The sequence below is a fragment of the Salvelinus namaycush genome, chromosome 3 (genome assembly GCF_016432855.1).
Source record: "Salvelinus namaycush isolate Seneca chromosome 3, SaNama_1.0, whole genome shotgun sequence".
Classification (NCBI taxonomy): Eukaryota; Metazoa; Chordata; class Actinopteri; order Salmoniformes; family Salmonidae; genus Salvelinus; species Salvelinus namaycush.
This window is the reverse complement of record NC_052309.1, coordinates 41304277-41332274: the sequence shown is the minus strand read 5'-3', so window position 1 is coordinate 41332274 and position 27998 is coordinate 41304277. Positions and strand designations below refer to the sequence as shown.

The window sequence follows — 27998 nt, the reverse complement described above, 5'->3', positions numbered from 1 at the left end:
TCTCTGTATGTTGTAAAAACGGTTCTGGTCAGAGAAGAACACTAAGCGAGGGTGAATGAGGTTGACAACGGCTCAGTTGGAGCACCACGCTTTAGTTACCTTTACATTCTGGGTGGCCTGTTGCAGGTGAGTGCTGGAATACTTTGACTGTTACACTTTATTTTCCAAACACTTCGATCCCTCACTGTAACGCAACACCCAGGAAGCTATATTAAGTAGTCACACACGACTGAGACACAGGCAGTGACTTTCTGATTAAAATAGTCATTTTTTTCTCGCTACTCACATCTTTTCAGTGACGTTTTCAAGCACGTTGCAAAGAGAAAGTTTGTTTAAAATATGTGTGTTGTAAGGCCAGAATCTGAATGGGTGATGACACGGCTAGGCCAGTCAGTGCTTGGCTATGGACATCATACTGCACAAGGCTTTACAAGACCATAGCCCTAGAACAGTTCGAACGGGGGAGGGTAGATTAGAGAAGATGCAAAATTTGTTCGAGGAAAACGAAAGTACGCCACTGCGACCTAATGTAACTGATCATTTATCTGATTTCAATATAATTCGTGCATTTTCATATTTAGTTTGGTGATTTCAGATCGTTGTGTTGCTCTGTAGCGTTCATCCGGTGAAGAGAGTTCATATTTGTGTTATTGTACAGCCAGTGCCGAACTGTTATGTGTCAATAAGTTTTAAGGTGGACGCAGCTGGGGATGAGAGGGCCCTGGCATTCGAGCTGGGTATCAGAGGTATGTTTGAATATGTATCCTAGGCTATATGCCGTCATGACAGAGAACTTGTTGGTATTTTAGCCCTTATCAAAATCACAGTGTCGTTTTCACCTAAACCACTCAGTCATCCAGTGTGAGGTTTGTATCAGTGTATCGCCGCTCTCGAAGTGGTCAGCGTGGTGCTTTTTTGTTTTTCGTGAATTATTTAATGTCTTCAATGGGCTTTCATTTATAAACGTGTTGTTATAATCGTAAATTTCATCCCTCAAAGCCGTTTGGTGTACATTTTAAGTCACTGTTCGGTAAAAAACGACCATTGCAAAAAACTGAGACAACATGTACGACATGGTAAAGCGAGAGTATTTGCATTCCTCTGAGAAACGGGAGCACTACCCCTATGAAATGCACGGCTACATTGTTACTAAACGAATGATGGCAGCGTTCGATTGCGTGAAAACAATCAAATTAATGAAGTTTGGTTACAATTCCATGGATGTTTGTCACTTATAGTCGCTCGTGGCCTTTTGGAACCATTGCATGTTTTGCATACGACACGTTCAGCAGGCGGGCTGGAGCAATTTGAGTCTGAGAGCTAGCAAGCTAACAAGCTACTTTTATTCCTAGTAACTGGTAGGAAATGGTGACTATGATGCCCATTAAACGTATTGCCGCAAATATCTGGACGGAAAATCCCTAGTTTAAGTAATGAAAGGTGCCGATTTGTCCATGTGGAATACCTTTGTCAATGAATGCATACGAGTTTGACAGGAGTGAGATTTATACTTCATTTTCCCCAAAGCAAGATGGACTCTCATTCGCTTGTCTATCCTTTCAGACCCTAGATCGACATTTTGCATAGATGCTAATGTGAGCTTTATACTAAGGACTTTGGGTTAGGTAAACAAAATATTAGTTTATACTAATTTATGAACAATGTTGCTCATGTAATATTTACGGTGGGTTCACTTTATTGATTCCGTGACAGCCTAATCGGGTTTACAGTCAGCACCGGTTTTACCAGAAAATAACCGCTACAGTAGTGTAGTATAGCCAATCTTATCGACTGAACTGTATTTACCTGATATTGCGTCTTTTATTATGAACTGAGAGTTAACTGCTCTATTGTCTACGTTCCTGGGTTTCTGAAAAGCGCCTATGTACGATGGACTGCACAGATTCGGAATCGACACCGTGTTTCAACAACAACAAATAATGTCCCACAATAGTTCGAAGCCTTATCACATATTGAAGACTAGACTACACACCCGTTTTAAGTTCTTGTCACAGTGATGATTAATAAACATGTTTACTATGGCTACTGAAGAATAAAACTAGAATCCTAGCCTCTGTGGTTCTTTGGTGCGTTAACCAAGCATTGCAAATGTATCGCTTGACTGAGAGCAGTGTCTTGTATTTTATAGGTCATCATCATCGCATGACAAAGCCTGACTGACAGATTCATCTTCATCTTTCAGATACAGCTTTTCCATAGTCTGTGCCTAAGTAAGTATGCCTGCAATCCATCCCATATCCTCCAGGTCAAGGTTTCTTCTCTTTTGTTTACCTATTTGTCAATTTCCCATGGTATCCACTCATTGATATGCCATAATGCTTCATGTTATTATATCCTCATATTAACAATATAGCCTGTGTCTCCTCATATTAATATTACATAATTTATTGTCATACCTGATTTGAGAGTAAGCACAATAATCATTTCTATGGTTATGTCAATAATTGCGCAGTGTCATTGAGATATAGCCTTCGATTAAGATGATTGTTTCCAAATTACATAATTACTTTATTTAAGAGTAATTCCTACAATCCTGTGGTTGCATACCCTGCACACTAACGAGCTGATTCAACAATGGTGAAACAGTGTGACTCGGTCTCAGGTGTGTATGCACACTATGCATGGCTATCCCATAACACAACCCTCATAGGGCTCTGAGCTTGTCTTGACCAACCTGACCAGGAAAAACTCAGGGCCCTTGTTAGGTCACATGGTAAGGAAAAACTCAGTGCCCGATTCTAGTACGTGATTTGTAGTTGACGCTTTAATAGTATGCAAGATTCAGAAGTTCACTGCGTAAAAGAGACTGCAAACCAGTTTGAACAAAGTTAAAGGTTATGCAATGCCTTCAAAAAGTATTCACACCCCTTTACTTTCCCCACATTTTGTTGTTACAAAGTGGGACCTTTTTTGTGGGTCAACGATCTACACAAAATACTCAAATGCTTTGCACACTTCAATTGTACAATATTTGCCCATTATTATATAAAACAAAAAAATGGCATGTTGATTATTGCTAGACAGTCGATTTTAAGTCAAAGCTGTAACTAGGCCACTCAGGAACATTTAATGTTGTCTTTGTAAGCAACTACATTGTGTATTTGGCCTTGTGTTTTAGGTTATTGTCCTGCTCAAAGGTGAATTTGTCTCCCTGTGTCGGTTGGAAAGCAGACTGAACAAGGTTTTCCTCTAGGATTTTGCCTGTGCTTAGCTCTGTTTTATTTTTATCCTAAAAAAAACAACAACCTAGTCCTTGCTGATGACAATTGTACCCATAACATGATGCAGCCACCACCATGCTTCAAAATATGAAGTGGTACTCAGTGATGTGTTGTTGGATTTGCCCCAAACTGGTTTTTTATTTTTTATGTATTACCTTTATTTAACTAGGTAAGTCAGTTAAGAACAAATCCTTATTTACAATGACGGCCTACCCCGGCCAAACCCTAACCCGGACAATGCTGGGCCAATTGTGCGCCGCCCTATGGGACTCACAATCACGGCTGGATGTGATACGGCCTGGAATTGAACCAGGGTCTGTAGTGACGCCTCTAGCATTGAGATGCAGTGCCTTCGACTGCTGTGCCACTCAGGGCAAAAAGTTGATTTCTTTGCCACATTGTTTGCAGTATTACTTTAGTGCCTTATTGCAAATAGGAAGGACGCCTGTATCTTTGTAGTGACTGGGTGAATTTATACACCATCCAAAGTGTAATTAATAACTACACCAGGGTTATTCAATGTCAGATTATTTTTTTACCCATCTACCAGTAGGTGCCCTTCTTTGTGAGCCATTGGAAAACCTCCCTGGTCTTTGGTTGAATCTATGTGTGAAATTCACTGCTTGACTGAGGGACCTTACAAATTATAGTATGTATGGGTAGCCATTTGAACTTACACTGAACAAAAATATAATCACAACATGTAAAGTGTTGGTCCCATGTTTCATGAGCTGAAAAAAAAGATCCCCAAAATGTCCCATATTCCCCAAAAGCTTATTTCTTTTGAATTTTGTGCACACATTTGTTTACATCCCTGTTAGTGAGCATTTCTCCTTTTCCAAGATAATCCATCCACCTGACAGGCATAGCATATTAAGAAGCTGATTAAACCGCATGAGCATTAAACAACAGTCACCGTTGTGAACAGAGTGCCCCATGGTGGGGTTATGGTACTGGCAGGCATAAACAACGAACACAATGGCATTTAATTGATGGCAATTTTAATGCACAGAGTTACTGTGACGAGATCCTGAGGCCCATTGCCGTGCCATTCATCCGCCACCATCACCTCATGTTTCAGCATGATAATGCACGGCCCCATTTCACAAGGATCTGTACATAATTCCTACTACATAATTCCTAGAAGCTGAAAGTGCCCCAGTTCTTCCATGGCCTGCATACTCACCAGACATGTCACCCATTGAGCATGTTTGGTATGCTCTCGATCGACGTGTACGACAGTGTGTTCCAGTTCACGCCAATATCCAGCAACTTCGCACAGCCATTGAAGAGGAGTGGTACAACATTCCACAGGCCACAATCAACGGCCTGATCAACTCTATGCAAAGGAGATGTCACGCTGCATGAGGCAAATCGTGGTCACACCAGATACTGACTGGTTTTCTGATCCACGCCCCTACTTTTTTAAGGTATCTGTTGACCAACAGATGCAAATCTGTATTCCCAGTCATGTGAAATCCATAGATTAGGGTCTAATGAATTTATTTCAATTGACTGATTCTTATATGAACTGTAAGTAAAATCTTTGAAATTGTTGCATTTAATGTTTTTGTTCAGTATATTTGGGCTTGCCAAAAGAAAGGGGTTGAATAATTATTGGCTCAAGACTTTTCTGCTTTTCGTTTAATTAATTTGTCCAAAAAAATACTAAAAACATAATTACACTTTGTAACACAAAACACAACAAAAAGGCTGTAACATAATGAAAACATTTAATGTGGAAAAAGTTAAGGGGTGTGAATACTTTTTGAAGGGACTGTACATGTAACAGTTCCACATGCAAATAGCACGAGATGTTAATTATAGTAGTAATGAGGGATAACATTGCACATGAAGACAATTTTAACTGTCTGATTTACTAGCACTCTAATCATTGTTGTTAAAAGGCAAATGTCTTTTTGTTTATTTTATCACCTTGTTACTTCACATGATATCTGAGAAATTTATCAAGATGTTATATGGTGGATTAATGGGGCAATCTGCAGTTGCTACATTCATTTTTGGACTTTTAATTAATGATATGTACCCAATGATTCTTGAAGAATGTAACATAAATGCTTCATGAGATTAGTTAAACTGTCGTCCCCCATCAGAACCCAAAATATAAGCATGTTGTACGCCAATGTTTGTAAACAAAGTAAATGTAAACAAACGCTGTAAAGTCTCAAAATGGACTGACCATCCATGTTGATATGGATGGTTGGCCAATGCATCTGTATCTCTATCCATGCATTTGAGTGGTTACATTTCTCCCACCCAGTCCCTCAGCCTGCTCTCTTATTGTTTCAACTGTGGATTGCTCCTATTAAGGAACTTAGAGGCAAGTATCGATCAAAGTCCTGAGGTGTATACTAGGATGCTAGCTAGATCTATTCAGGATTTTTTTTAAAGCTAGCCAGCTTCAGATTCACATTCCAACTCGGGCTTCATCCATTTTAGGAAGGTGGATATTGATATTGTACCTGCCGCTAACGCAAGCCAGGTTTGTAACCGCACATGCATAACCCATCGAGTCCAACACCAAACTCTTAATTGAGACAATTCTGAAACCACAATCCAAGATCAAGTCAGTGCCACATTTTAAATCTCTAAATCAATATGAAAGAAAAGTTATCCTGCAAATAAGCTATTAGAAGTGCTGTCCTTTTATTTATGCGTATCATTCTTGACGTCTTTGGTGTCCTTATCAAAAAGCACCCTTTTTTCCCACTGCTATCGATAAAATTATTTAAGTCATACGAAAGTTTTTACTGCACATGAAGTTTGAAATACATCCTGTAGTTGCTAATTGTATAGTGTGATAGGTATTTGAATAAGGGCAATTCCACCACTTTTCAACCTCATTTTCATTATCTCCAGCACAATACCAGTGTCTACATATGTGAAAACGGTGCATTTCTAAAAAAAATATTAAGCTTAAAAGTTCTACCCGATGACATCATCAAAAGCATGAGTTGGCGCACACCCAGAGAAAATTATTTAGTGTCGAGGTGCTGACTAACAGGGAATAATATTATATATATATAAAAACCAGTCAAAAGTTGACACAACTACTCAAACCAGGGTTTTTCTTAATTTTGACTATTTTCTACATTGTAGAATAACTTAAATAGCGAATGGAGGATGCTTTCCCCCGTGATTTATTTTCATGCCAGCCAGTTAGACTATACTCCTCTTTTAAAACGAAGCCATGTGCTTAATATTAGGAAGGTTGAGAAATAAATATAGTAGGCCTAGCCTATAGAAAGCTGATGGGATCTGCTTTTTAATAGAGGCTGTTTTCTCACGCAATTGCATAGTCTATAGCAGTGGTTCTCAACCCCAAAAGGGGTGCACATCTTGGTTTTTGCCCTAGCACTACCTGATTTCAAGTCAAAGTTTGATGATTTGATCATTTGAATCAGCATTTTAAATCAGCTGTGAAGTGCTAGGGCAAAAGCAAAAATGTGTACCCCTTTGGGTAGCCAGGACCAGATTGAGAATCACTGGCCTATAGAAATGTTGTCCAACATGAGCTCTCATGAAGTGTTTAATTAGATTTTCGATTATGTTTGCATTGATGTCAGAGTGATTTAGAGAGGCAATAGAGTGCTGAGTACCAGGTAGTTAGCAAGTTTGGTAGGCTACACATTTTTTTTTTTTTTTTTTACCTTTATTTAACTAGGCAAGTCAGTTAAGAATAAATTCTTATTTTCAATGACAGCCTAGGAACAGTGGGTTAACTGCCTGTTCAGGGGCAGAACGACAGATTTGTACCATGTCAGCTCGGGGATTTGAACTTGCAACCTTTCGGTTACTAGTCCAACGCTCTAACCACTAGGCTACCCTGCCGCCTCGATAATAATAAATAATAATGACGTCAGCCACATCAGAGAAGCCTAAATACCATGACTAAACGGTCACATCGAATTAGACTGCCATACTGACTCGTGACCGTTGTTGTGGTGGTAATACGGTCACCGTAAGTATTTGGACAGTGACACGTGTTTTGTTTTTATGGCTCTGTACTCCAGCACTTTGGATTTGAAACAAATACTTTTGTTTCACTGAAATGGGGGTGGGGGCGAGAACTACAGTATGTACAAAAGTGCTGTAATTTCTAAACAGTTCACCCGATGTGGATGAAAATACCCTCAAATTTAAAGCTGACAGTCTGCAGTGGTGTAAAGTGCTTAAAAAAAGACTAAAGTACTACTTGAGTCATTTTTGGAGACATCTGTACTTTACTATTTATATTTGACAACATTTACTTCACTACATTCCTAAAGAATATGTATATACTTTTTACTCCATACATTTTCCCTGACACCCAAAAGTACTTGTTACATTTTGAAAGCTTAGCAGGACAGGAAATTGATCAAATTCACACACTTATCAAGAGGTCATCCATAATGCCTCTGCACTGATGACTCACTAAACACATGCTTTGTTTGTAAATGAGTGTTGGAGCATGCCCCTGGTTATCCATAAATTAAAATAAGAAAATTATGCCATCTGGTTTGCTTAATATAAAGAATTTGAAATGATATATACTTTTGATACTTAAGTATATTTCAAACCAAATACTTTTAGACTTTTACTCAAATAGAATTTTACAGGGTGACTTTTACTTGAGTCATTTTCTATTAAGGTATCTTTTACTTTTACTCAAGTATGACAATTGGGTACCTTTTCCACAACTGAGAGTGCACCTTAAACCTCAGTCATTGTAGCGTTTCAAATCCAAAGTGCTGGAATACAGAGCCCAACATGTCACTGTCCAAATAGTTTTGGACCTCACTGTATGTAGACACTGGTATGGCACTGTAGATAATGAATATGAGGTTGAAAAGTGGCGGAATTGCCCTTTAACAAAAAATACATTTTTTTATTAATAAAATATTTGAGGGCAGTGAAAAAATATTATAAATGCATTGGACCCAGCTATCAATTACAATTTTTTTTCTAAGTATTACAGAAATTGAAGGATAGATACTGCATACACTTTACCATAGAGTAAATACACACAGATGTGTGTTAATCTGATCAAATGCTGTGGTATCACAACCTGCCCTAAAACAAAGACTTGTCTTTTGTCAGATTTGAGGTTTTCTTGCTATACCGAAGTGTAGAATCGAATGGTTGTCAAATCAAATTTTATTGGTCACATACACATGGTTAGTAGATGTTAATGCGAGTGTAGCGAAATGCTTGTGCTTCTAGTTCCGACCATGCGGTAATATCTAACAATTTCACAACAACCCATATGTAAAATGTATGCACACATGACTAAGTTGCTTTGGATAAAAGCATCTGCTAGATGGCATTGCACCACACACGCAAGAAATCCAAACTATCCTGCAAGCGTATCTACACTTAGAATTGTGCACTCTATTGACCACACCCTGGCTGTGGCCAGGGTGTGGAAAGTGATGATGCCATCAGCCAATTAGAGACATGGGCAGTCTGGTGTTCAGTCTCAAAGTACTTTTGAAATGGCAGCCTCAATTTACTGCTAATTCTGTATCTTAGTACAAAACCGAGTAACATTACCAAGCGATTTTGGCCTTTTGGTATAATATATTGGTTTTGGAATGACAGTCACAGGGACCACCGTTTGAGCCCTCGTCAGGGTGCCTAATTAAAGGATCACTTTTTCATGACCTTTAACCTTTGTTACTACTATGGCCAACACCAGCAGTTGCTCAAGAGACTAAAGAATTCAGTCAATAATCAATCCAATGTATTTGTATAGTGCTACTTACAAAGTCATTGATCAGTGCGCTCAACAAAACCCAACCCCAAATGCTCCGACATGAATTTCCCCTAGGTAAAGATCTGGCATCTGCTTCCCCTCCCCCAATTCTCACCTTAAAGCGACAATCCATATTGGTGAAACTGCGTGTCCATTTGTGATATTACAACAACAAAGAAGTTACTGCAAACAACAAATACTGTTGCACGGGCGATAGCTCGTGGTTTTGTTGCCGAGCTGAGCATACCATTGATGCTCAGCTCGGCAACAAAACCAATAACTGTGGTGGGGTGGCCAGTGGCGCTATTTTGCAGATCTCAGCTTTAAGCATTAATGGGGAAAACTGACCCAAGATCAGTGTCTAAATGGAACTTGATCCTATGCCACAATAAGTTGTGAGTGAACTCTGACTATCTTTCTCCCCCCTCCAGGCTTGGCAGCGCCATGAAAGGTGGAGGAAGGGGTAAGGAGCCTCCTGTGGAGGTGGAGGTGAGCGGCAAGCGGCCCAAGCGCAAGTGTCTACAATGGCACCCGCTACTCTCCAAGAAGGCCCTGGACTTCTCGGAGGAGGAAGAGGAGGAGGACGAAGAAGAACTGGAGAAGGTGAGCGTCTTCTTTTGCAGATCGGGGATGCATTCAGTAGGCATGTTTTGAAATGAAAAACCATTTGTTATTGGTCAAGTACAGATAGTTTCAGACCTACTGAACATGACCCTGGACTTCCAGTCTTTAATCTCTTGCCGCAGTCCCACTTGACTATTGCTCCATGATACATGTACACAGTCTATTTGTTAGTTCACTGTATATGATGCAGTGACCTTTGACTCCAGTATAGAACCACCAGCCTCAGTACTTAACCCCCTCTATGAAATATCTCTCCCTGGCTGGATGTGGGGGCAGACAGACAGTGCTGGTCTGAAAGGATGTGCGAGGCTGCTGCAGCCATTGGATTTGAAGTCCCTCATTGTTTCTGATCATGTTAAAACAATTTGTATCTGGGTTAGGGGTCAATTCTGAATTGGGAATTGCTGATTAATTCCCATTCAATTTGATATACACTGAGTATACAAAACATTAAGGACATTAAGGTCCATGACATAGACTGACCAGGTGAATCCAGGTAAAAGCTATGATCCATTATTGATGTCACTTGTTAAATCTACTTCAATCAGTGTAGATGAAGGGGAGGGGACAGGTTAACCTGTCTGGGAACGGGGTTCCACTAGCGGAACGGGGTTCTCTCGCCAATGAAATTGCAGGGCGCCAAATTCAATCAACAGAAATCTCATAAATCAAATCTCAAAAATACAAGTATTAGGCACCATTTTAAAGATAAAATTCTCGTTAATCCAGCCACAGTGTCTGATTTCAAAAAGGCTTTACAGCGAAAGCTCCACAAACGATTATGTTAGGTCACCACCAAGTCACAGAAAAACACAGCAATTTTTCGAGCCAAAGAGATTTGTCACAAAAAGCAGAAATATAGATAAAATTAATCACTAACCTTTGATGATCTTCATCAGATGACACTCATAGGACTTCATGTTACACAATACATGTATGTTTTGTTCGATAAAGTGAATATTTATATCCAAGAATCTCATTTTACATTGGCGTGTTATGTTCAGTAGTTCTAAAACATGCGGTGATTTTGCAGAGAGCCACATCAATTCACAGAAATACTCATGATAAACATTGATAATAGATACAACTATTATACATGGAACTTAAGATAAACTTCTTAATGCAACCGCTGTGTCAGATTTCAAAAAACCTTTACGGAAAAAGCATAATCTGAGTACGGCGGTCAGAGCCCAAAACAGCCAAAGAAATATCTGCCATATTGTGCAGTCAACATTAGTCAGAAATAGCATTATAAATATTCACTTACCTTTGATGATCTTCATCAGAATGCACTCGCAGGAATCCCAGTTCCACAATAAATGTTTGATAAAGTTCATCATTTATGTCCAAACGCCTCCTTTTGTTAGGGCGTTTAGTCAACAAATCGAAACTCACGAGGCGCGGGCAAGTCCAGCGGAAATGTCGGATGAAAATTCCAAAAAGTTATATTACTGGTCGTAGAAACATATCAAACGATGTATAGAATCAATCTTTAGGATGTTTTTATCATAAATGTTCAATAATATCCCAACCGGAGAATTCCTTTGTCTGTAGAAAAGCCATGGAACAAGAGCTACTAGAGTTTGTGGCACTCTGCCAGACCACTGACTCAGAGCCCTTATGAGCCCCTCCTTTACAGTAGAAGCCTCAAACAAGTTTCTAAAGACGGTTGACATCTAGTGGAAGTTTTAGGAAGTGCAAAATGACCCCATAGACACTGTGTATTCGATAGGCCAAGCTTTGAAAAACTACAAACCTCAGATTTCCCACTTCCTGGTTGGATTTTTCTCAGGTTTTCGCCTGCCATATGAGTTCTGTTATACTCACAGACATCATTCAAACAGTTTTAGAAACTTCAGAGTGTTCTATCCAAATCTACTAATACTATGCATATATTAGCAACTGGGACAGGGTAGCAGGGTAGCAGGGTAGCAGGCCGTTTACTCTGGGCACGCTTTTCATCCAAACGTGAGAATGCTGCCACCTATCCATAAGAAGTTAAATTAGTTTTAAGACTTGAGACATGGATTGTGTATGTGTGCCATTCAGAGGGTGAATGGGCTAGACAAAATATTTAAGTGCCTTTGAATGGGGTATGGTAGTAGGTGCCAGGCGCATCGGTTTGAGTGTGTCAAAAACTGCAATGCTGCTGGGTTTTTCACGCTCAACAGTTTCTCGTGTGTATTAAGAATGGTCCACCACCCAAAGGACATCCAGCCAACTTGACACAACTGTGGGAAGCATTGGAGTCATCGTGGGCCAGCATCCCTGTGGAACGCTGGACACTTTGTAAAGTTCATGCCCCGACGAATTTAGCCTGCTATGAGGGCAAAATAGGGTGCAACGCAATATTAGGGAGGTGTTCCTAATGTTTGTACACTGTGTATAGTAAATAGGTCGTTCCACCAATTTAGGTGCCTTTTGAGTAGTGTAACTTGGTGAAAAATGTTTTATTTCACCTGATTTCTACATTCTGTCATAAAGAGCACATGTTGAACTTAATAAAAAACGTGTTTTCCCATCTCAAGAGGTTAAATAAAAGGATTAGTATATTAAGTGACAAATGACTGTAACAGGGCTGACTGTAGCAGGGCTGACTGTAACAGGGTTGACGACTTCATCTTAAATCATCCATAAAACCCCTTGTGACTGGGGGAATGGAAGCTTGTTGTTTGCAACAGGGAGGGGCAAGAATGTAATTGTTAGTACATTTCTTCTAGCATGTCTATCTATGGATAACAGGGTTGATGTGGTCGACCCGCTCAGTTTTCCACCACACAACACCAGAAAAATCACCAAAAAGAGTAGAACTAGCTCAACTGCTTTTACACTATGATTTGACTATAAGATGTTCAAGGTTTCTTTTGAAAAATATATTTAAAAAGCAATAGTTTCAACCATATTAAAATGAGAGTTAAGTTCACATAACAGGGTTGACCTTAAAATGAGAGCAATGTTGCTGTTTTTTTTTTAAGTATTTGTGCACAATTTCTACTTAAAATATCAAACATAAGGCACTCATTTTGTGGAACGACCCAAATACCTTGTGTAAAATATGATTGAAACATTAACGTAACTGTCCAGTGTTTCCAGATTTATATGAAATATTACCTAAATATTGATGCGAGTAGAGCGCTGATTGGCCAGCTCAGCCAATGAGCCAACACATCATCATGTTCTATGAGGAAATGGCAAGCATTTTTAAAGCCCCAGTGCAGTCTAAAATGTGATTTTTCTGTTTTGAAATAAATAATTCCAAAACTCTGCCAATAACAGCAAGTTTTCTGTTTTCCCCTCCCTACTCACAGTCCTAGCAAAATTCTTGCTTGAGAAATTGGTCTTTGCTAAGAAGCTATTTTTGTTTTAATGTTAAAAAATTAAAACAATCAGTAAGGTACTTAATTGTGATCCAGAAATTATATTGAGATAAAAATGGCTGCATTGGAGCTTTATTTATTTATAAAAATTATTTAACCTTTATTTAACTAGGGAAGTCAGTTAAGAACAAATTCTTATTTACAATGACGGCCTACACCGGCCAAACCCGGACGACGCTGGGCCAATCGTGTGCCGCCCTATGGGACTCCCAATCACGGCCGGTTGTGATATCTTTAAAAGGTCTGTTTAAAATACAAGATTTAGGTAGGGTTTTTTAAAGTGTTTTTTCCCCCTCCAACTTATGCTTTGGCCACAAAGGAGTATAGGATGTGTCAACAACCATTATTTGTGTGTGTTTTAACAGAATATGAACTTTAAGTGAGATATTCACTCAACAGTTACTTAACATTTCTGAAACACTGTTTTTGATAACTAGGTTTATATGTAGTCTAGAAGTATTCACTTTCATTTTCTGTCATATTAAAATAAAATAAAAGGTAAATCCATTTGAATTCAATCACTTTTTGACAGCACCCCATTTGATTTAAATGAAACCATTGCCCAAGTCTTTGCCCATTGTAGAAGTGCTCAGAAAGTGACTTTTTGCACCTGAATGGCAAAGCATTCAAGAGATAAAGGTGTTCAAAGTTGACCTATTTTGCATACTCAACCATGATATGAGACATCCATGTCTTCACCCCTGGAAAAGATAGACGGTTGAGATTTATATCATTTAAAAGCTTACAAACAGTATTGTCATACTATTTTATAATTTCTTGAAAAACAGTTTAACAAATTGTCTTTTTTTAAAACCTTAATACAATAAAATAATGATGCATATGTTGTAGCTTAGGCCCTTATTTTAGATCTGAGGTTGTATTGTGCCCGCCTTAGTTTGAAATGCTCCTGAATACAGGGTGGGTGTTATGTTTTGGCTAATAAATTTACTAAAATGGGAATAAAATTGACATTTCAACTCTCAAATGGTACAACAAAGATCGATGGAGGTCCACACCAGAGAATGTTGACTTGCATGGGAATATATGTTTTAAATTATACTCTCAATCCTAGAAATATAGATTATCCAATAGACATGGCCATTTTAAGTTGACATTTGACAGTGGGTGGACCGGCTGTCATCTTTGTGGTAGTAATTAGAAGTCAAAATTACAGTGGTCTGAAGGGATAGGTCCATTCTATGGAACAGCCGGTCCACCCTATTTCTATGATTTGAAATGACACCAAGAGCAGATGATGTAAAGTAGGGTCTAAGCTACAACATATGCGAATATGAAACAAATCTGAGTTGACATGTTTTTTTTATCATTTACATTTAAAGTTAAAATACATTTTTATATAACTTCTAGAAATTAAATAGTTTGAGAACCCTGTTTGAAAGCTTTAAAATATCAAAGTCAACCATTTAACTTTTCAAATGATGAAGACATGGATGTCTCATGGTATGGTGGGGTATGCAAAATGGGTCAACTTTGAGAATTGTTATCTCCTGAATATTTTGCCATTCAGGTCCAAAAAGTCACTTTCTGACCACTTCTTCCATGGGCAAACAGGTATGGAAAGTTAGGTTAAAATCAAAAGGGATGCTGTCAAAAAGTGATTGAATTCCAATGGATATACCCAAAAAGGACATTTTGAATTATTCCCAAAGAAATATCAACTGAAACAATCGAGCCTTACCATTGTTATGATGATGATGATAGTGGTGGGGGTAGTGATGATAAAGATTGAAATATCTATCACTGATGCATCTGTCCACAGCCATTGCTGGTCAGGGAGAGCCGGGGGCCGGAGGTGGCATGCGGGGGGCCCATGGAGGTGGAGGAGGACTCTTCAGAGCAGCGGGCCCGCCGGCCCATGAACGCCTTCCTGCTTTTTTGCAAGCGCCACCGTTCACTGGTGAGGCAGGAGCACCCTCGGCTGGACAACCGCGGTGCCACCAAGATCCTGGCTGACTGGTGGGCTGTGTTGGAGCCCAAAGAGAAACAGAAGTACACGGACATGGCCAAGGAGGTGAGCACCACCAAAACCCTGTTCTGGAACTGTCAAACGTTTCTTATTCTCTTCTGGGATGAATCCTGACTTCATTTAAGTATCATTTTTACATCAATATTTGACTTAGTTAGGATTTGCCCCTTTCTGTTTCTCTAAACAGACCATTCCATTTGATTTAGTCATTTGAGGAGAGCACTTTAAATTCAGATAATTTTTCCTCATGGACTGGCAGAGTTCAGAGAGAATGAACCCTGATTTGTGCGGTGTGACAAGCAAATGAGCAGATCAAGCACTCCAACACAGGATCACAAGCAAACTAATTTGAAAGACTTTACTGAGACAAAACCTCTTCAGTATGTTCTGCATTTTGCTAGAGTAGGTATTAATTGCTGTGTCTTTCTTTTGCTGATAACCATTCTGGCTTTGTGTTGTCTTCCAGTACAAAGATGCCTTCATGAAGGCTAACCCAGGCTACAAGTGGTGCCCCACCACCAACAAGCCAGTCAAGAGCCCCTGCCACACTGTCAGCAACGCACGCAAAAAAGTGTGGTCCTTCCCTTCCAACTCTCCTAAGGGTTGTGCCACTGCCAAGAAAGTGCCCAAGACTGACAGCACACCACAGCTTAATTTCGCCATGGCAGGTACGTCAAGTGACACATTTCTGGGTTAAACAGCTTATAAAATATGAATGTCATGTCTCAGCATAGCTGCCACTGAATTAATGTCAAATTAGTAAAGATTCATCCCAACTTGCCTTCATTTTGTGCCTTCCCAGATCCCACAAAGATGGGTGGTCTAAGCATGCTACTGTTGGCTGGGGAGCATGCCCTTACTGCCAGAGAGGTATGTCACATCATACTGCACTGAACGAAAATATAAATGCAACATGTAAAGTGTTGGTCCCACATTTCATGAGCTGATATAAAAGATCCCAGAAATTTTCCACATGAACAAAAAGCTTATTTCTCTCAAATGTTGTGCACAAATTTGTTTACATCCATGTTAGTGAGCCTTTCTCCTTTGCCAAGATAATTCATCCACCTGACAGGTGTGGCATATCAAGAAATTGATTAAACAGCATGATCATTACACAGGTGTAGTGGGGACTATAAAAGGCCACTCTAAAATGTGCAGTTTTGTCACACAACACAATGCCACAGATGTCTTGTCTCAAGTTTTGAGGGAGCGTGCAATTGGCATGTTGACTGCAGGAATGTCCACCAGAGCTGTTGCCAGCAAATTGAATGTTAATTTATCTACCATACCATAACCCCACCGCCCCATGGTGGGCAGGCATAAGCTATGGACAACAAATACAATTGCATTTTATCGATGGTTATTTGAATGCACAAAAATACAGTGACGAGATCCTGAGGCCCATTTCTTTTTAAAGTATCTGTGACCAACAGATGCATATCTGTATTCCCAGTCGTGAAATCCATAGATTAAGGCCTAATTTATTTATTTAATTGACTGATTTCCTCAAATGAACAGTAACTCTGTAAAATCAATGAAATTGTTGCATGTTGCGTTCATATTTTTGTTCAGTATAAGTCCTGGGCTGTAGTGCAGCAATTCACCACCAGGGGACCTCAGAGTTATATGGGTTTATGAAATAACGTATAGGCCCGGTCTAGTGGTTTTACAACTCGTCAAACTGAGTTTATCCATGTTGTGCAACAACTTTAATCTAGAACTCATTGTTTTAATGGAAATATTTCTGAAGAACTTAAGTCATTCTCTCATTTGTTGGGAAAGCACTGTGAGATGCAAATTCAAAGATCACGTTATTCAAATGTATGTGAATGTGTGAATTTAAGTATGAATTGAACCTCCATAGATTTCCTCCAGTTCTTCAAAGTCTGGAGCCACAGATGTCACAAAGCAACCTGAGAACTCCTCCCTATTCCAACTTGCTGAGGTAAGACCACCTAGAATGGGATGGTTCTCTTGAACGTCTTGTAACACTATTTAGTAGACCTGTCACGGCAACCGCAGTCTGACACAAGTTTGTTGATTTTATGCCAATATGCATAGATGTATAAAAGATTGCCTACGTTACATTTATTATCTATTTGCATAGAAATGGTTCAGTTTGCTCTTAAAGTAACCCTACCATACCCAACACACCACATGCCACAATCATAACATTCCCTAAAATGATGGCACTACTATGCCTTTTCTGTGACCTATCCTGCTCTGACTTTATGTCAAGCTGCAATAGGGAAAAGGAAGTGAGGCTCATTCCTGTTGAAATGGGTCAGCCAACCCTCAATTGTGTGTCCCTTTCCAGATCTCCTCTAGCACGCTTCAGCCCAGTTTAACGGACACAGCTGACGAGGGGAAGCCCTTGAGTCGGGGGGACCAGGCAGAAGTGGGTATTCTCAGGAAAAGGCTATTTGTGACCACATGATTTAGCTCAATGTTATTGACCTGTAACATTCATAGGCGAGGTGCCAACTGCTCAGCATGCTTACATACTGCATGAGTATGTACTTTTATCATTCTACATGCTATTTTAATGTGCTATTAAGTAGTTGGTTTTTAAATCGAGTGGGGTACCTTCCTGCTTACTGAAATCCACATCAACAAAATTCAAATCTGCCAGTACTTCCACTATTGGCTCTTCCTAATGTGTGGGCACGCCTTAAGGGAGGGCACAAATGAAAGCATTCAGTATATACCTACTAGAGGTCGACCGATTTATGATTTTTCAACACCGATTATTGGAGGACCAAAAAAGCCGATACCGATTAATCGGACGATTTTTAAAATGTATTTGTAATAATGACAATTACAACAATACTAAATGAACACTTATTTTAACTTAATATAATACATCAATAAAATCAATTTAGCCTCAAATAAATAATGAAACATGTTCAATATGGTTTAAATAATGCAAAAACAAAGTGTTGGAGAAGAAAGTAAAAGTGCAATATGTGCCATGTAAAAAAGCTAACGTTTAAGTTCCTTGCTCAGAACATGAGAACATATGAAAGCTGGTGGTTCCTTTTAACATGAGTCTTCAATATTCCCAGGTAAGAGGTTTTAGGTTGTAGTTATTATAGGAATTATAGGACTATTTCTCTCTATACCATTTGTATTTCATATACCTTTGACTATTGGATGTTCTTATAGGCACTTTAGTATTGCCAGTGTAACAGTATAGCTTCCGTCCCTCTCCTCGCCGCTACCTGGGCTCGAACCAGGAACACATCGACAACAGCCACCCTCGATGCAGCGTTACCCATGCAGAGCAAGGGGAACAACTACTCCAAGTCCCAGAGCGAGTGACGTTTGAAACGCTATTAGCGCGCACCCCGCTAACTAGCTAGCCATTTCACATCGGTAACACCAGCCTAATCTCGGGAGTTGATAGGCTTGAATTCATAAACAGCAGAGCTGCTGGCAAAACGCACGAAGGTGCTGTTTGAATGAATGCTTACGAGCCTGCTGGTGCCCACCATCGCTCAGTCAGACTGCTCTATCAAATCATAGACTTAATTATAACATAATAACACACAGAAATACGAGCCGTAGGTCATTAATATTGTCGAATCCGGAAACTATCATCTCAAACAAAACATTTATTCTTTCAGTGAAATACGGGTGGCATCCATCAGTCTAAATATTCCTGTTACATTGCACAACCTTCAATGTTATTTCATAATTATGGTTAGGTACACGTTGGAGCAACGACAGTCTTTTTTCGCGAATGCGCACTGCATCGATTATATGCAACGCAGGGCATTCTAGATAAACTAGTAATATCATCAATCATGTGTAGTTATAACTAGTGATTATGATTGATTGATTGTTTTTTATAAGATAAGTTTAATGCTAGCTAGCAACTTACCTTGGCTTTTACTGCATTCGCGTAACAGGTGGGCTCCTCGTGAGGCAGGTGGTTAGAGCGTTGGACTAGTTAACCGTAAGGTTGCAAGATTGAATCCCTGAGCTGACAAGGTAGAAATCTGTCGTTCCGCCCCTGTACAAGGCAGTTAACCCACCGTTTCTAGGCCGTCATTGAAAATAAGAATGTGTTCTTAACTGACTTGCCTAGTTAAATAAATAAAAAAATCGGCAAAATCTGCGTCCAACATTACCGATTTCCGATTTGTTATGAATAATTGGGGCCGACTTCAAGTTATCAGCCATTCCGATTAATCGGTCGACCTCTAATACCTACCATAATATTTAGTATAGACAATTCACGAATATGAACATACCGGTACATAATCCCAGGATCTTTATCCATTCTCCCTTTCTTCCCATTTTTCATCAGACGTGGTCTGGCACCTCACAGCAGGGAAAGTCTGACGTACCCAAGGATAAGTCCCCTCTTTTTCAACTGGCAGAGGTACAGTCATTACACTGTCTCAAGTCTGCCACTCTGCACAATTACATGCGCTTTATAGTATTGTCTTTATGATGCAAAGTGATGTTTTATCTAATTATCCTCTGTTGTCTATTAAAGCAGATCTCCTCTGATTCAAGCCAGTCGACTGCACCGGAGGGAAAGCAGTGTAGCCAGTCGGCTCTCTTCCAGCTCGCTGAGGTACTGCAGGCCCTCCATCACAAAACCTTTAAGGGTCCATTTAAGCCCATTTGATATTACTGAAATCTTCAAAACCCCTATAGTGAAAATGACTAATAGTTATCTCCAGCACTTTCACATTGGTGTGACTACTGAAATGTTCATTTATGTGCACTGTTGTGTTTGGTATAGATGTGTTTGGCCTCCGAGGCAGGGAAGATGGAGACACAGGACGATACCTGTGCCCCACACATCAAAACTGAGACGGTGGTCAAGGAGGACACTGGGGGCAACATCACCGATTTTCCTCTTTCCTCTCCCCCGTCTTCCTCCGCTTCTTCCTCCTCCACGCCCACCAACGCCAGTCCCCCGCTGCTCAGCGGCCAAGCAGCCAGCGTCAAAAAGAAGAAGAAGAAGAAAGAAGCTACTGCCAGAGAGCCACCCAAAGCGGTGGACAAAGACAAGATCCCTCGTCCGGGCTCGCCCAAAAAGACCCTCAAAAAGCGACCATCGTCTGAGTCTGAGTTGGAGAGCCTCCTCTACACTATCGAGGCCGTGGCTAAAGGGGCCTGGGGCGACGCCGAGGAGGATATACCCAAGAAGAAGGCTAGCACCGCCGTCGTTACCATTCCGAGAGAGCCCAGCTCACCCAAAAAGAAGTCCAAAGCCAAGAGGCCCCTGAAGGCTAAGGAAGAGGATGAGATGGAGGAGGATGGAAGGCGCACAGAGCTGCCATCGATAGTGGAGACGGCAGCGAATCTAGCAAGCCCCAAGACAGAGGCTGAGGAGGCCAGCATCGGCAGCACCCCGGACCCCCTGGGCAGCACGGAGAAGCCCAACGCCCCTCCCAGCCCCCCGCACATCAAGCACAAAGTCGAGGAGAAGCAGAGGGAAGCGGAGGCCAACGCTGAAGGGTGTGGCTCCAGGAAGTCTGAGAGAAGCTGCAAGGGGGCGCTGTACAAGACCCTGGTGTCGGAAGGGATGCTGACCTCACTGAGGGCCAACGTGGACAGAGGTATGTATTAGTAACCCCCCTGCCCTATCTCCACAATGACTATCAATATGCTGTTGTTTTACACCCATTCTGAGCAAGTTCCTGTGCTTTTATTTAAATTTTACAGTTGTCTCCTCTAAACTCTGTTTTTGTATGTGTGGTGTGTGTTAATCAGGCAAAAGAGGCTCTTTTCGAAGTGGATCTGATGAAGGGGGCTGGACTGACGAGACCTGGGCTTTCTCACAGATGGGACCCACTAATCCCAAGAAGCTAAAGAAGTCAAAATCCAAAGACGAGACGGCGCCAGGGTGAGTTCCCTGTCCAAGAACATTTTACCCCAAAAAGTGCTAGGTTTTATCACTGAAAACTGAATGAAATATGACTAGTGGGAGCAGAATATAGTGAACGAACAATAAGCCCGTTTGACAAGGGGCATGTCCATCATGCAAGGATTCACGTTTGTACTAATGGAAGTGGATGGCAGTGGAGATTGGCTAAGTGCGTTCGTGGCTCGATGCTCTTTGCATTTACGCCGCAAGTCTGTTTTATTTATAGACTATTGGTGAATTGTTGGATGTGGAAAATACATTATTCCTTCAGAGTCTATTTAACTAGCTCTGCTTTCTTTGCGGTGTAATGGGGTCCTCTGTGTGCAAGTTAACATCTGACTTTGAGGAATCCCTGAAGAGAGCAAATAGGCCAGGTTAGGTTATGGGCACACCTATGTGTTTGAAATATTAATGTGGGCACCTCCATCAAATCAAATGTATTTATATAGCCCTTCTTACATCAGCTGATATCTTAAAGTGCTGTACAGACACCCAGCCTAAAACCCCAAACAGCAAGCAATGCAGGTGTAGAAGCACGGTGGCTAGGAAAAACTCCCTAGAAAGGCCAAAACCTAGGAAGAAACCGAGAGGAGGGGTGGCCAGTCCTCTTCTGGCTGTGCCGGGTGGAGATTATAACAGAACATGGCCAAGATGTTCAAATGTTCATAAATGACCAGCATGGTCAAATAATATTAATCACAGTAGTTGTCGAGGGTGCAGCAAGTCAGCACCTCAGGAGTAAATGTCAGTTGGCTTTTCATAGCCGATCATTAAGAGTATCTCTACCGCTCCTGCGGTCTCTAGAGAGTTGAAAACAGCAGGTCTGGGACAGGTAGCACATCCGGTGAACAGGTCAGGGTTCCATAGCCGCAGGCAGAACAGTTGAAACTGGAGCAGCAGCACGGCCAGGTGGACTGGGGACAGCAAGGAGTCATCATGCCAGGTAGTCCTGAGGCATGGTCCTAGGGCTCAGGTCCTCCGAGAGAGAGAAAGAAAGAGAGAATTAGAGAGCATACTTAAATTCACACAGGACACCGGATAAGACAGGAGAACTACTCCAGATATAACAAACTGACCCTAGCCCCCCGACACATAAACTAATGCAGCATAAGTGTTAACAATAAGCGTTAACAATAAGGTTGGTTCATCCCATTCATATTTTTAGGGGTTCCCAAGGGTCAATGCTTAATTCAAACCCTGCTTGAATGACATGGATAATAAGCCACTTCGTAAAACGGTTTATAGCGACTCAGTAATCGAGGAACATAGCAACAGTGGGCCTTAGTTATCCGATCAAGGCACACTTAAAACACGCAAGAGGGAACTTGAAAAGCTATTATTGTGTTGGCATTTCTATCGAAATATTAAAAACAACAGTGACAAACAAATTACAACGCGTTTCCGCAAAATGAAAGCCTTCATGAAGAAAGTGGAGTTGAGCATGTTCCCACCCGTATCTAATCAACAACATACCTTTGCAGTTTGGGGAAACTGGAGGAGGAGTTTGAGAAGAAGTTCAACAGCCTGCCGCAGTACAGCCCTCTGACGTTCGACAAGAAAAGCACCACCGTCACCAAGAAGAAAAAAACAGACGTTAGCACCGCACCGGAGGAACAACCCCCAAAACCTGCCAAGGGTAAGCAGAGAATGTTACTGGAATGTTCGCCAAACATTTCAATTTGTTTTGACAGAAGCCATCCCTCCGCATCCCATACCGCTCCTGTTGCTCCTTGCTTTCAGGAACTTTACCACATTGTTACCATTTAACATGGCATGCAATGCTTTTGTTTCTTTTTTTGTTTATCTTTTTTGTTATATCAGGTCCATCTTCATCTCAGAAAAAGACTTTATTCCACAAGATTGTTAGCAAGTACAAGCAGAAAAAGGAGAAACCCAATACTGTGGACAAAGGTGAATTAGAGCATCATGTGATGTGTGTGGATTGTAATCCAGTTGTGGATGTTCTTGGCATGGTATTTACATATAGTTGGAGATAATGCACACATTACGCAATGTAAAAAAGTGACAACGGAAGTACCATGCGTTTTTATTTCACATTGAATTTAGACACATGTAAAATATTCTCTCTTTAGTTGTTGAACAAGTTTTAACTTGCAAAGTGAGGAGTAAATAAAAAGTGTACCATCTAGCAGAAAATCAATTTTTGCAGTCAATTCATGATTTACGCATTAATTATCTTGGAGTTAGGTGCCCAGATCTCAAGTTAGAATTTTGGTTCAATATTTCTAAAATCCTTATTGAAAATGAGTGGGTCTTTTCAAATGTTATCCCCTCTCAGACATAGCGATGCATAGTGACTCCCCCATGTCAGACTCGGCTGCCAAGGCCAAGCAGACCCCCGCCCCATGTGCCACCGCCACGCCTTCCCCAGAGGCCATGGGAACTAGCGCTAGCATGCCGGTGGGCAGCCAGAAGAGGAAGGCTAGGAAGAGCAAAATAACCCACCTGGTGCGCTCGGCCGACGGCAGGGTGTCCCCAGCAGAGGGTAAGTCTTTCCTCACAGGCAATAGTTGATTCTGTATACTTTATGTGAGCTGGAAAACACCAAATGAGGGATTAGCTGTGCATGCCATTTTGAGAGGCCATTTTGAATGACATAGCCTCATGGCATCTGCTTTGGTCCGTTTTATCACAGAGGACAAAGTCAGGGACCTGACCCCGGAGCAGGACGACAAGCCATTACCCCGAGAGACTTTATGCAACGAAACAGAGTGCTACAGTGCACCCAAGCAGGAGGAAGCAGATAGAAGCAGTGCACCCGAAGTCCTGCCCGCCTTCTTTAGCCTGTCTGCCCTTGCCGAGGTGGCAGCCATGGAGAATATTCACAGGTAGGCAGCCAGAAATATAGGAAGATGGACTCACCTTTGCTTCAAGGAAGCTGTTCCTTTTCAACTTTTGTTTAAACACTGGTACATTTTTCTCTGTACGCTTTGAACGTGAATGCGCTATGTTTTATTTTCTATCAATTTGTGTCCTTAGATAACCAGGGAGTTTCACATCTAATCTATGATCTTAAATTATCAATCAAGTACAAGGGAGGAGCCAAAACACTACTTCACTAACCAGACAAAAAAACATCCGAACACAAATGCCAAGAACAAAAAGTGCATACCTTGATTGGTTGACCTTTACCAACTTCTCTTCCTCCTGTACCAGAGGCCAGCGTGTGATTGGCGATAGCCAGAAGGAAATGGCCCAGACCCCTGTCCTCATCTCCTGCGCTGACCAATGAAGTGGATCAGCCGCCCTCCTGCCTCCAGCAAAACGAAATGGACGCTTGCGTGTTGTGTGCGTTTTAACTTTTAACCTCCGACTCCTCATCCTGTTCTGGAAGGAAGGAGATGGAACGTGACTTGTGGATGGATCCCTCCTCTGTGGTGAATTAGCTAGAGCTCTGGTCTGAGGGGGAAAGTGGGGTAAGAGACCCCCCCCCTCCCAACCTCCTCCCATCCACTCACCTTCTAAGTATTCTCCTGAACCCTTCCCTTGGCAGTAGGATGTTACCTCCCTTCTCTTCCTGTACGGTCCTACCTACTTAGAGTACCCTGAGGAAGGCAGGTTGTGTTCACGTTAATGTGTAATCTTTGTCCGATATTACGCCATTTTAAGGTCAAGTTTTGCAAACAAAAATTGCATTTCAGAAAAAGAAAGGAAACCTATACACGGTCAGCTTGACCACTTGTAAGAAAACACCTTCCCCCTTTCACACACTGTTGCAAAGTCCCCTCCACCTAGCATACCTCAATGTAGGGATGAGTCGAATCTTGTGGCTTCCTGCACACCTTCCTGCTTGAACAAATTGACACAGCTTGGTAGATAGTCCTTTGTGATTTATTTCATGTGGTACCCTCATTTTGATTTGCCTATTTAGTGTGGTCTAGAGATAAAGCAGACCTCTTAACCTTCCACACCATGGTCAAGTATTCCATATTACTCCATCCCTTGCCTTCCCACCAGCTTAGCAACTGCTACTACGGTGATCTGTTTAACCTTCATTGTCAGTTTGAACTCAACACATTGAGGCTCTTGCATTTGAACTTAAGCTTACGTTTAAGCTTAGATGGGAGGCCTTTGGTTAGCATATTGTAAGTCTTAACCTGCCTGTTTTACCTGGCGGTTGGTCGCCTACAGTGGGGCTCAATTTGATGAGAAGCAAAGTTACTGACAGTATGGACGGTTCTCCATGGCCTTAACTCTCTCATTACGACGTTAGCCGTACCTCAACCACTGCCATCCCATCCACTGCGCAACCATTCACATGAATCTTACATCCGTTTGAATATACTTGAATGATGAAAATGCATTTTGTGTCAATACTTGATCTTATCGCAGTCTGCGTAGCATCTACAAGGCTAATCCAAATGTGTGCTACTAGTTTCCTAAGATAGTTTTTTAACAAAGAACACTGCACTAACGTAGGATGCGCTTTTAAGATGTAACTTTTTCTTAGTAGGGCAATGTGTTTTCCCTGGTCTCTTTTTGTTTCTCCTACTAGCCTTTGAGATTTTCTTATGCCAAGTAACGGTCCACTCTTAGGCAATGAGAATAATTAAGGTTTTGCTTTTGAACGTGTTTGTTTTTCAGTAACAAGACAATTGGTTTTAATGCTTTGTTTGTTTTTATTTTTTTATTTTGTTTAAAAAAACTTTTTTTTTCATGTTCTAACCGAGGTAGAACAGGCTAGCGTCCATTCCATATCCAAATAGCTGATCCTTGTGTCCATTCTTCTGTTTACAGTGTGTGAGCTGTAGTAGGGTTGGGGGACTCTTGCCGTCTGCACTGGGTGTAAGCTAATCAGATGGAAAAAGCTGTCTCGGGCTTATACAAGTAGTGCAAGCTAGTTCCAAGGTTGAAGAGTCCCCAACGATATGTCCTCCATGAAATTATCATTATGCTATATTATGACTCTTTTGTTTCTAAGTTGACCAATGCTCTTTTTTTTAGGTCTTACAGTCAGTCATGCTTCTCTCGCTGTTGCTTTTGCGTTTATTGCTCTTTTTATATTAGATTCTTCTCCTTCACTTAAGTGTATTATGATGCTGTTGAACTAGATTTTATTTTTTTTGCTTTTATCTTGTGTTCCCAACCTCGGTTTTCTTTTCCTGAGGCCTAGTTTACTGGATTAAGACTGTTGTCAAAAAGCTCATACACAAAATAATGCATCAATGCTTACTGTACCTGTTAAGCAAATGAGCACTGAGATGCACTGCTTCTAGAAGGGTAGTTTCCACCTGTAGTTTCCGGAGTTTGTATTCTTAAAGCGACTGCATTGCCATTTCTGGGCTATGTCTGAATGATGTGTGCTGTCAGGGCACAACATGAACTTTAAAAAAAGGCTATTCGTTCAACCCTCTTATTGTCCAATGGTGGTACTTAGTTTTAGCCAAGGGATTATAATGCCACAAAGTAGAATATATTGAAACCATATTAAATATATCCTTACAAGTCAGGATTGGACTGACTTGTAGGGATACGAGCAATGCTGTATTAGTTTATTTATCGCTAAAAGTGGGCAAATGGACTGTAAACAAGCAGACCTAAATCATGACTTTCGAACTCCAAGCTTGAAGGAAATCTTTAAAACAAACATTTAAGACTTAGATATACTGTATATATTTTCCAGGTTTGATAGAAAATAAATTGAAGGGTGACTAAAGTCATCCAAGCAGTAAACTACACATAGTTCTTCCACTGATAGACAGCAGTGTTGTTCTTTCACACAAATGAAGCAATTGTCTTCCCCAAAAAGAGTGATGATGTACATGCTTGTAACTAGTGGTTTTGAGACATTTGCCAAAGAAAAGGGAAAGTTGTCTTTTTAAATGAAAATTCTGTTGAAAACGAAGGTTAGCATAGCGGTTGCACTGCATTTTCTTGGTGTGTAGATCTTCAGGTAACAAATGTATTATATCAGCACAACTAATCCTATATATCTGATGGGTTTCCTAAGACTTAAACCCCAAGTGGGAATGGTGTACATTGTACTGGCACCTTTTCAATGCCTCTTTTAATAGACAATATTTGCACCTTATGATCCAAACCAAAATGATATCATGATGATCTTTAAAAATGTAATATCATTAAGTGAAATTAAAAGATTACACAGGTATTTATGTCCATCTTATGACATTATGCATTTAAGTATTTTGATCTAATTTGAGCATTTTAGAATCAAGTCGGTAACCAACCCCACACATCTTCAAAAACAGCCATAATATATCACCCTCAACCTTTTCTATTTAGAAAATGCCTCTATAAAATTCCTATATTATTAGTTATTGAAATGACTATAGACTATATCCTTTTGTGCTAGTACTGTCTCTTGAATGTAATCGATTTTGTACATGTATTTTTCTAATTCAATTTAGGTCTTGACTCTACTGTGTATGTATGCGATGGTGGACTGTTTCCACAGGTGAATAGTTTGTTACAACCTATGGTCCTCATGACGATTCAGCTGCTGTGCTGGGAACTCAGTGGAGGTGTGTGGAGTTGTAAGTCATTGTGACTTACCTGCCAACGTCTGTTAAAGTTATATATGAGAGAGATTTTTTTTGTTTGTAAGGGACAGTGTCACCCCGGACGGTTTTATTTGTTTCTTCTCTGCAGTTCAATGAGGCTCTCACTTCAGGAAAGGGTGAAACCAGGGACACTCATGCAATTACAAAGAACAATTGCCAAACCCTCTGTATTCAAGCTTATTTATTACAATTTCTTTTTTATAGCTGTTCATTTAGTTACAAAAATAGAAAAACTGAATATGCACCCAGATAAAAAAATAAATAACTTTCTCCCTTTACAGGAATGTAGATCACGGCTTCCCTTTTGTTCTTCTGAAGAGATGACGCAAGATCTTAAGTATGTTTCCTCTGATAGCTTGTATAATGTGTGCTCAATCTTATTTATGTCAATAGTACTGTATCATGACATGTATGGACTTGATTGTTACAGGCCAGTTGTTCAATGCAGCCTTGCCTTACTGGAGCCCCTGCTTAGTGAGGGATCCCTTAGCCATCGCCCGCAGCCCCTTTCACTGAGTCATGTCATAACACTGTCTGCTGACGCAACTATTATTCCTTGAACACCTATTAAAGTAACCTAT

The 27998-nt window shown here is 40.7% G+C and overlaps 1 protein-coding gene across 7 annotated transcripts; it reads left to right on the top strand.

Moving 5' to 3' along the window:
- Positions 1–27998, top strand: LOC120031411 (HMG box transcription factor BBX-like). Of its 7 annotated transcripts, XR_005473738.1 has the most exons (19): positions 1–126; positions 2150–2231; positions 9429–9600; positions 14779–15030; positions 15452–15653; positions 15788–15855; positions 16853–16933; positions 17306–17386; positions 19301–19375; positions 19493–19573; positions 19745–20567; positions 20722–20854; positions 22357–22511; positions 22697–22786; positions 23175–23381; positions 23532–23724; positions 24053–24312; positions 27699–27754; positions 27848–27998. XR_005473738.1 is itself a non-coding variant. In XM_038977180.1 (17 exons), the coding sequence occupies exons 3-17, from the start codon at positions 9442–9444 to the stop codon at positions 24126–24128; spliced, it is 2673 nt and encodes an 890-aa protein (XP_038833108.1). In that variant the 5' UTR covers positions 1–126; positions 2150–2231; positions 9429–9441; the 3' UTR covers positions 24129–27998. The 7 variants fall into 7 exon arrangements, 4 of the variants coding, with proteins under 4 accessions (XP_038833108.1, XP_038833079.1, XP_038833116.1 ...); XR_005473736.1 differs by having other exon boundaries at positions 27699–27998; XR_005473737.1 differs by having other exon boundaries at positions 24053–27754.

Coding starts and splice junctions, on each gene's coding strand:
- LOC120031411 (XM_038977151.1), top strand. CDS start 9,442: ATGAAAGGTGGAGGAAGGGGTAAGGAGCCTCCTGTGGAGGTGGAGGTG. Junction 9,601..14,778: donor ACGAAGAAGAACTGGAGAAG/GTGAGCGTCTTC, acceptor ATCTGTCCACAG/CCATTGCTGGTCAGGGAGAG. Junction 23,382..23,531: donor CAGGGTGTCCCCAGCAGAGG/GTAAGTCTTTCC, acceptor GTTTTATCACAG/AGGACAAAGTCAGGGACCTG.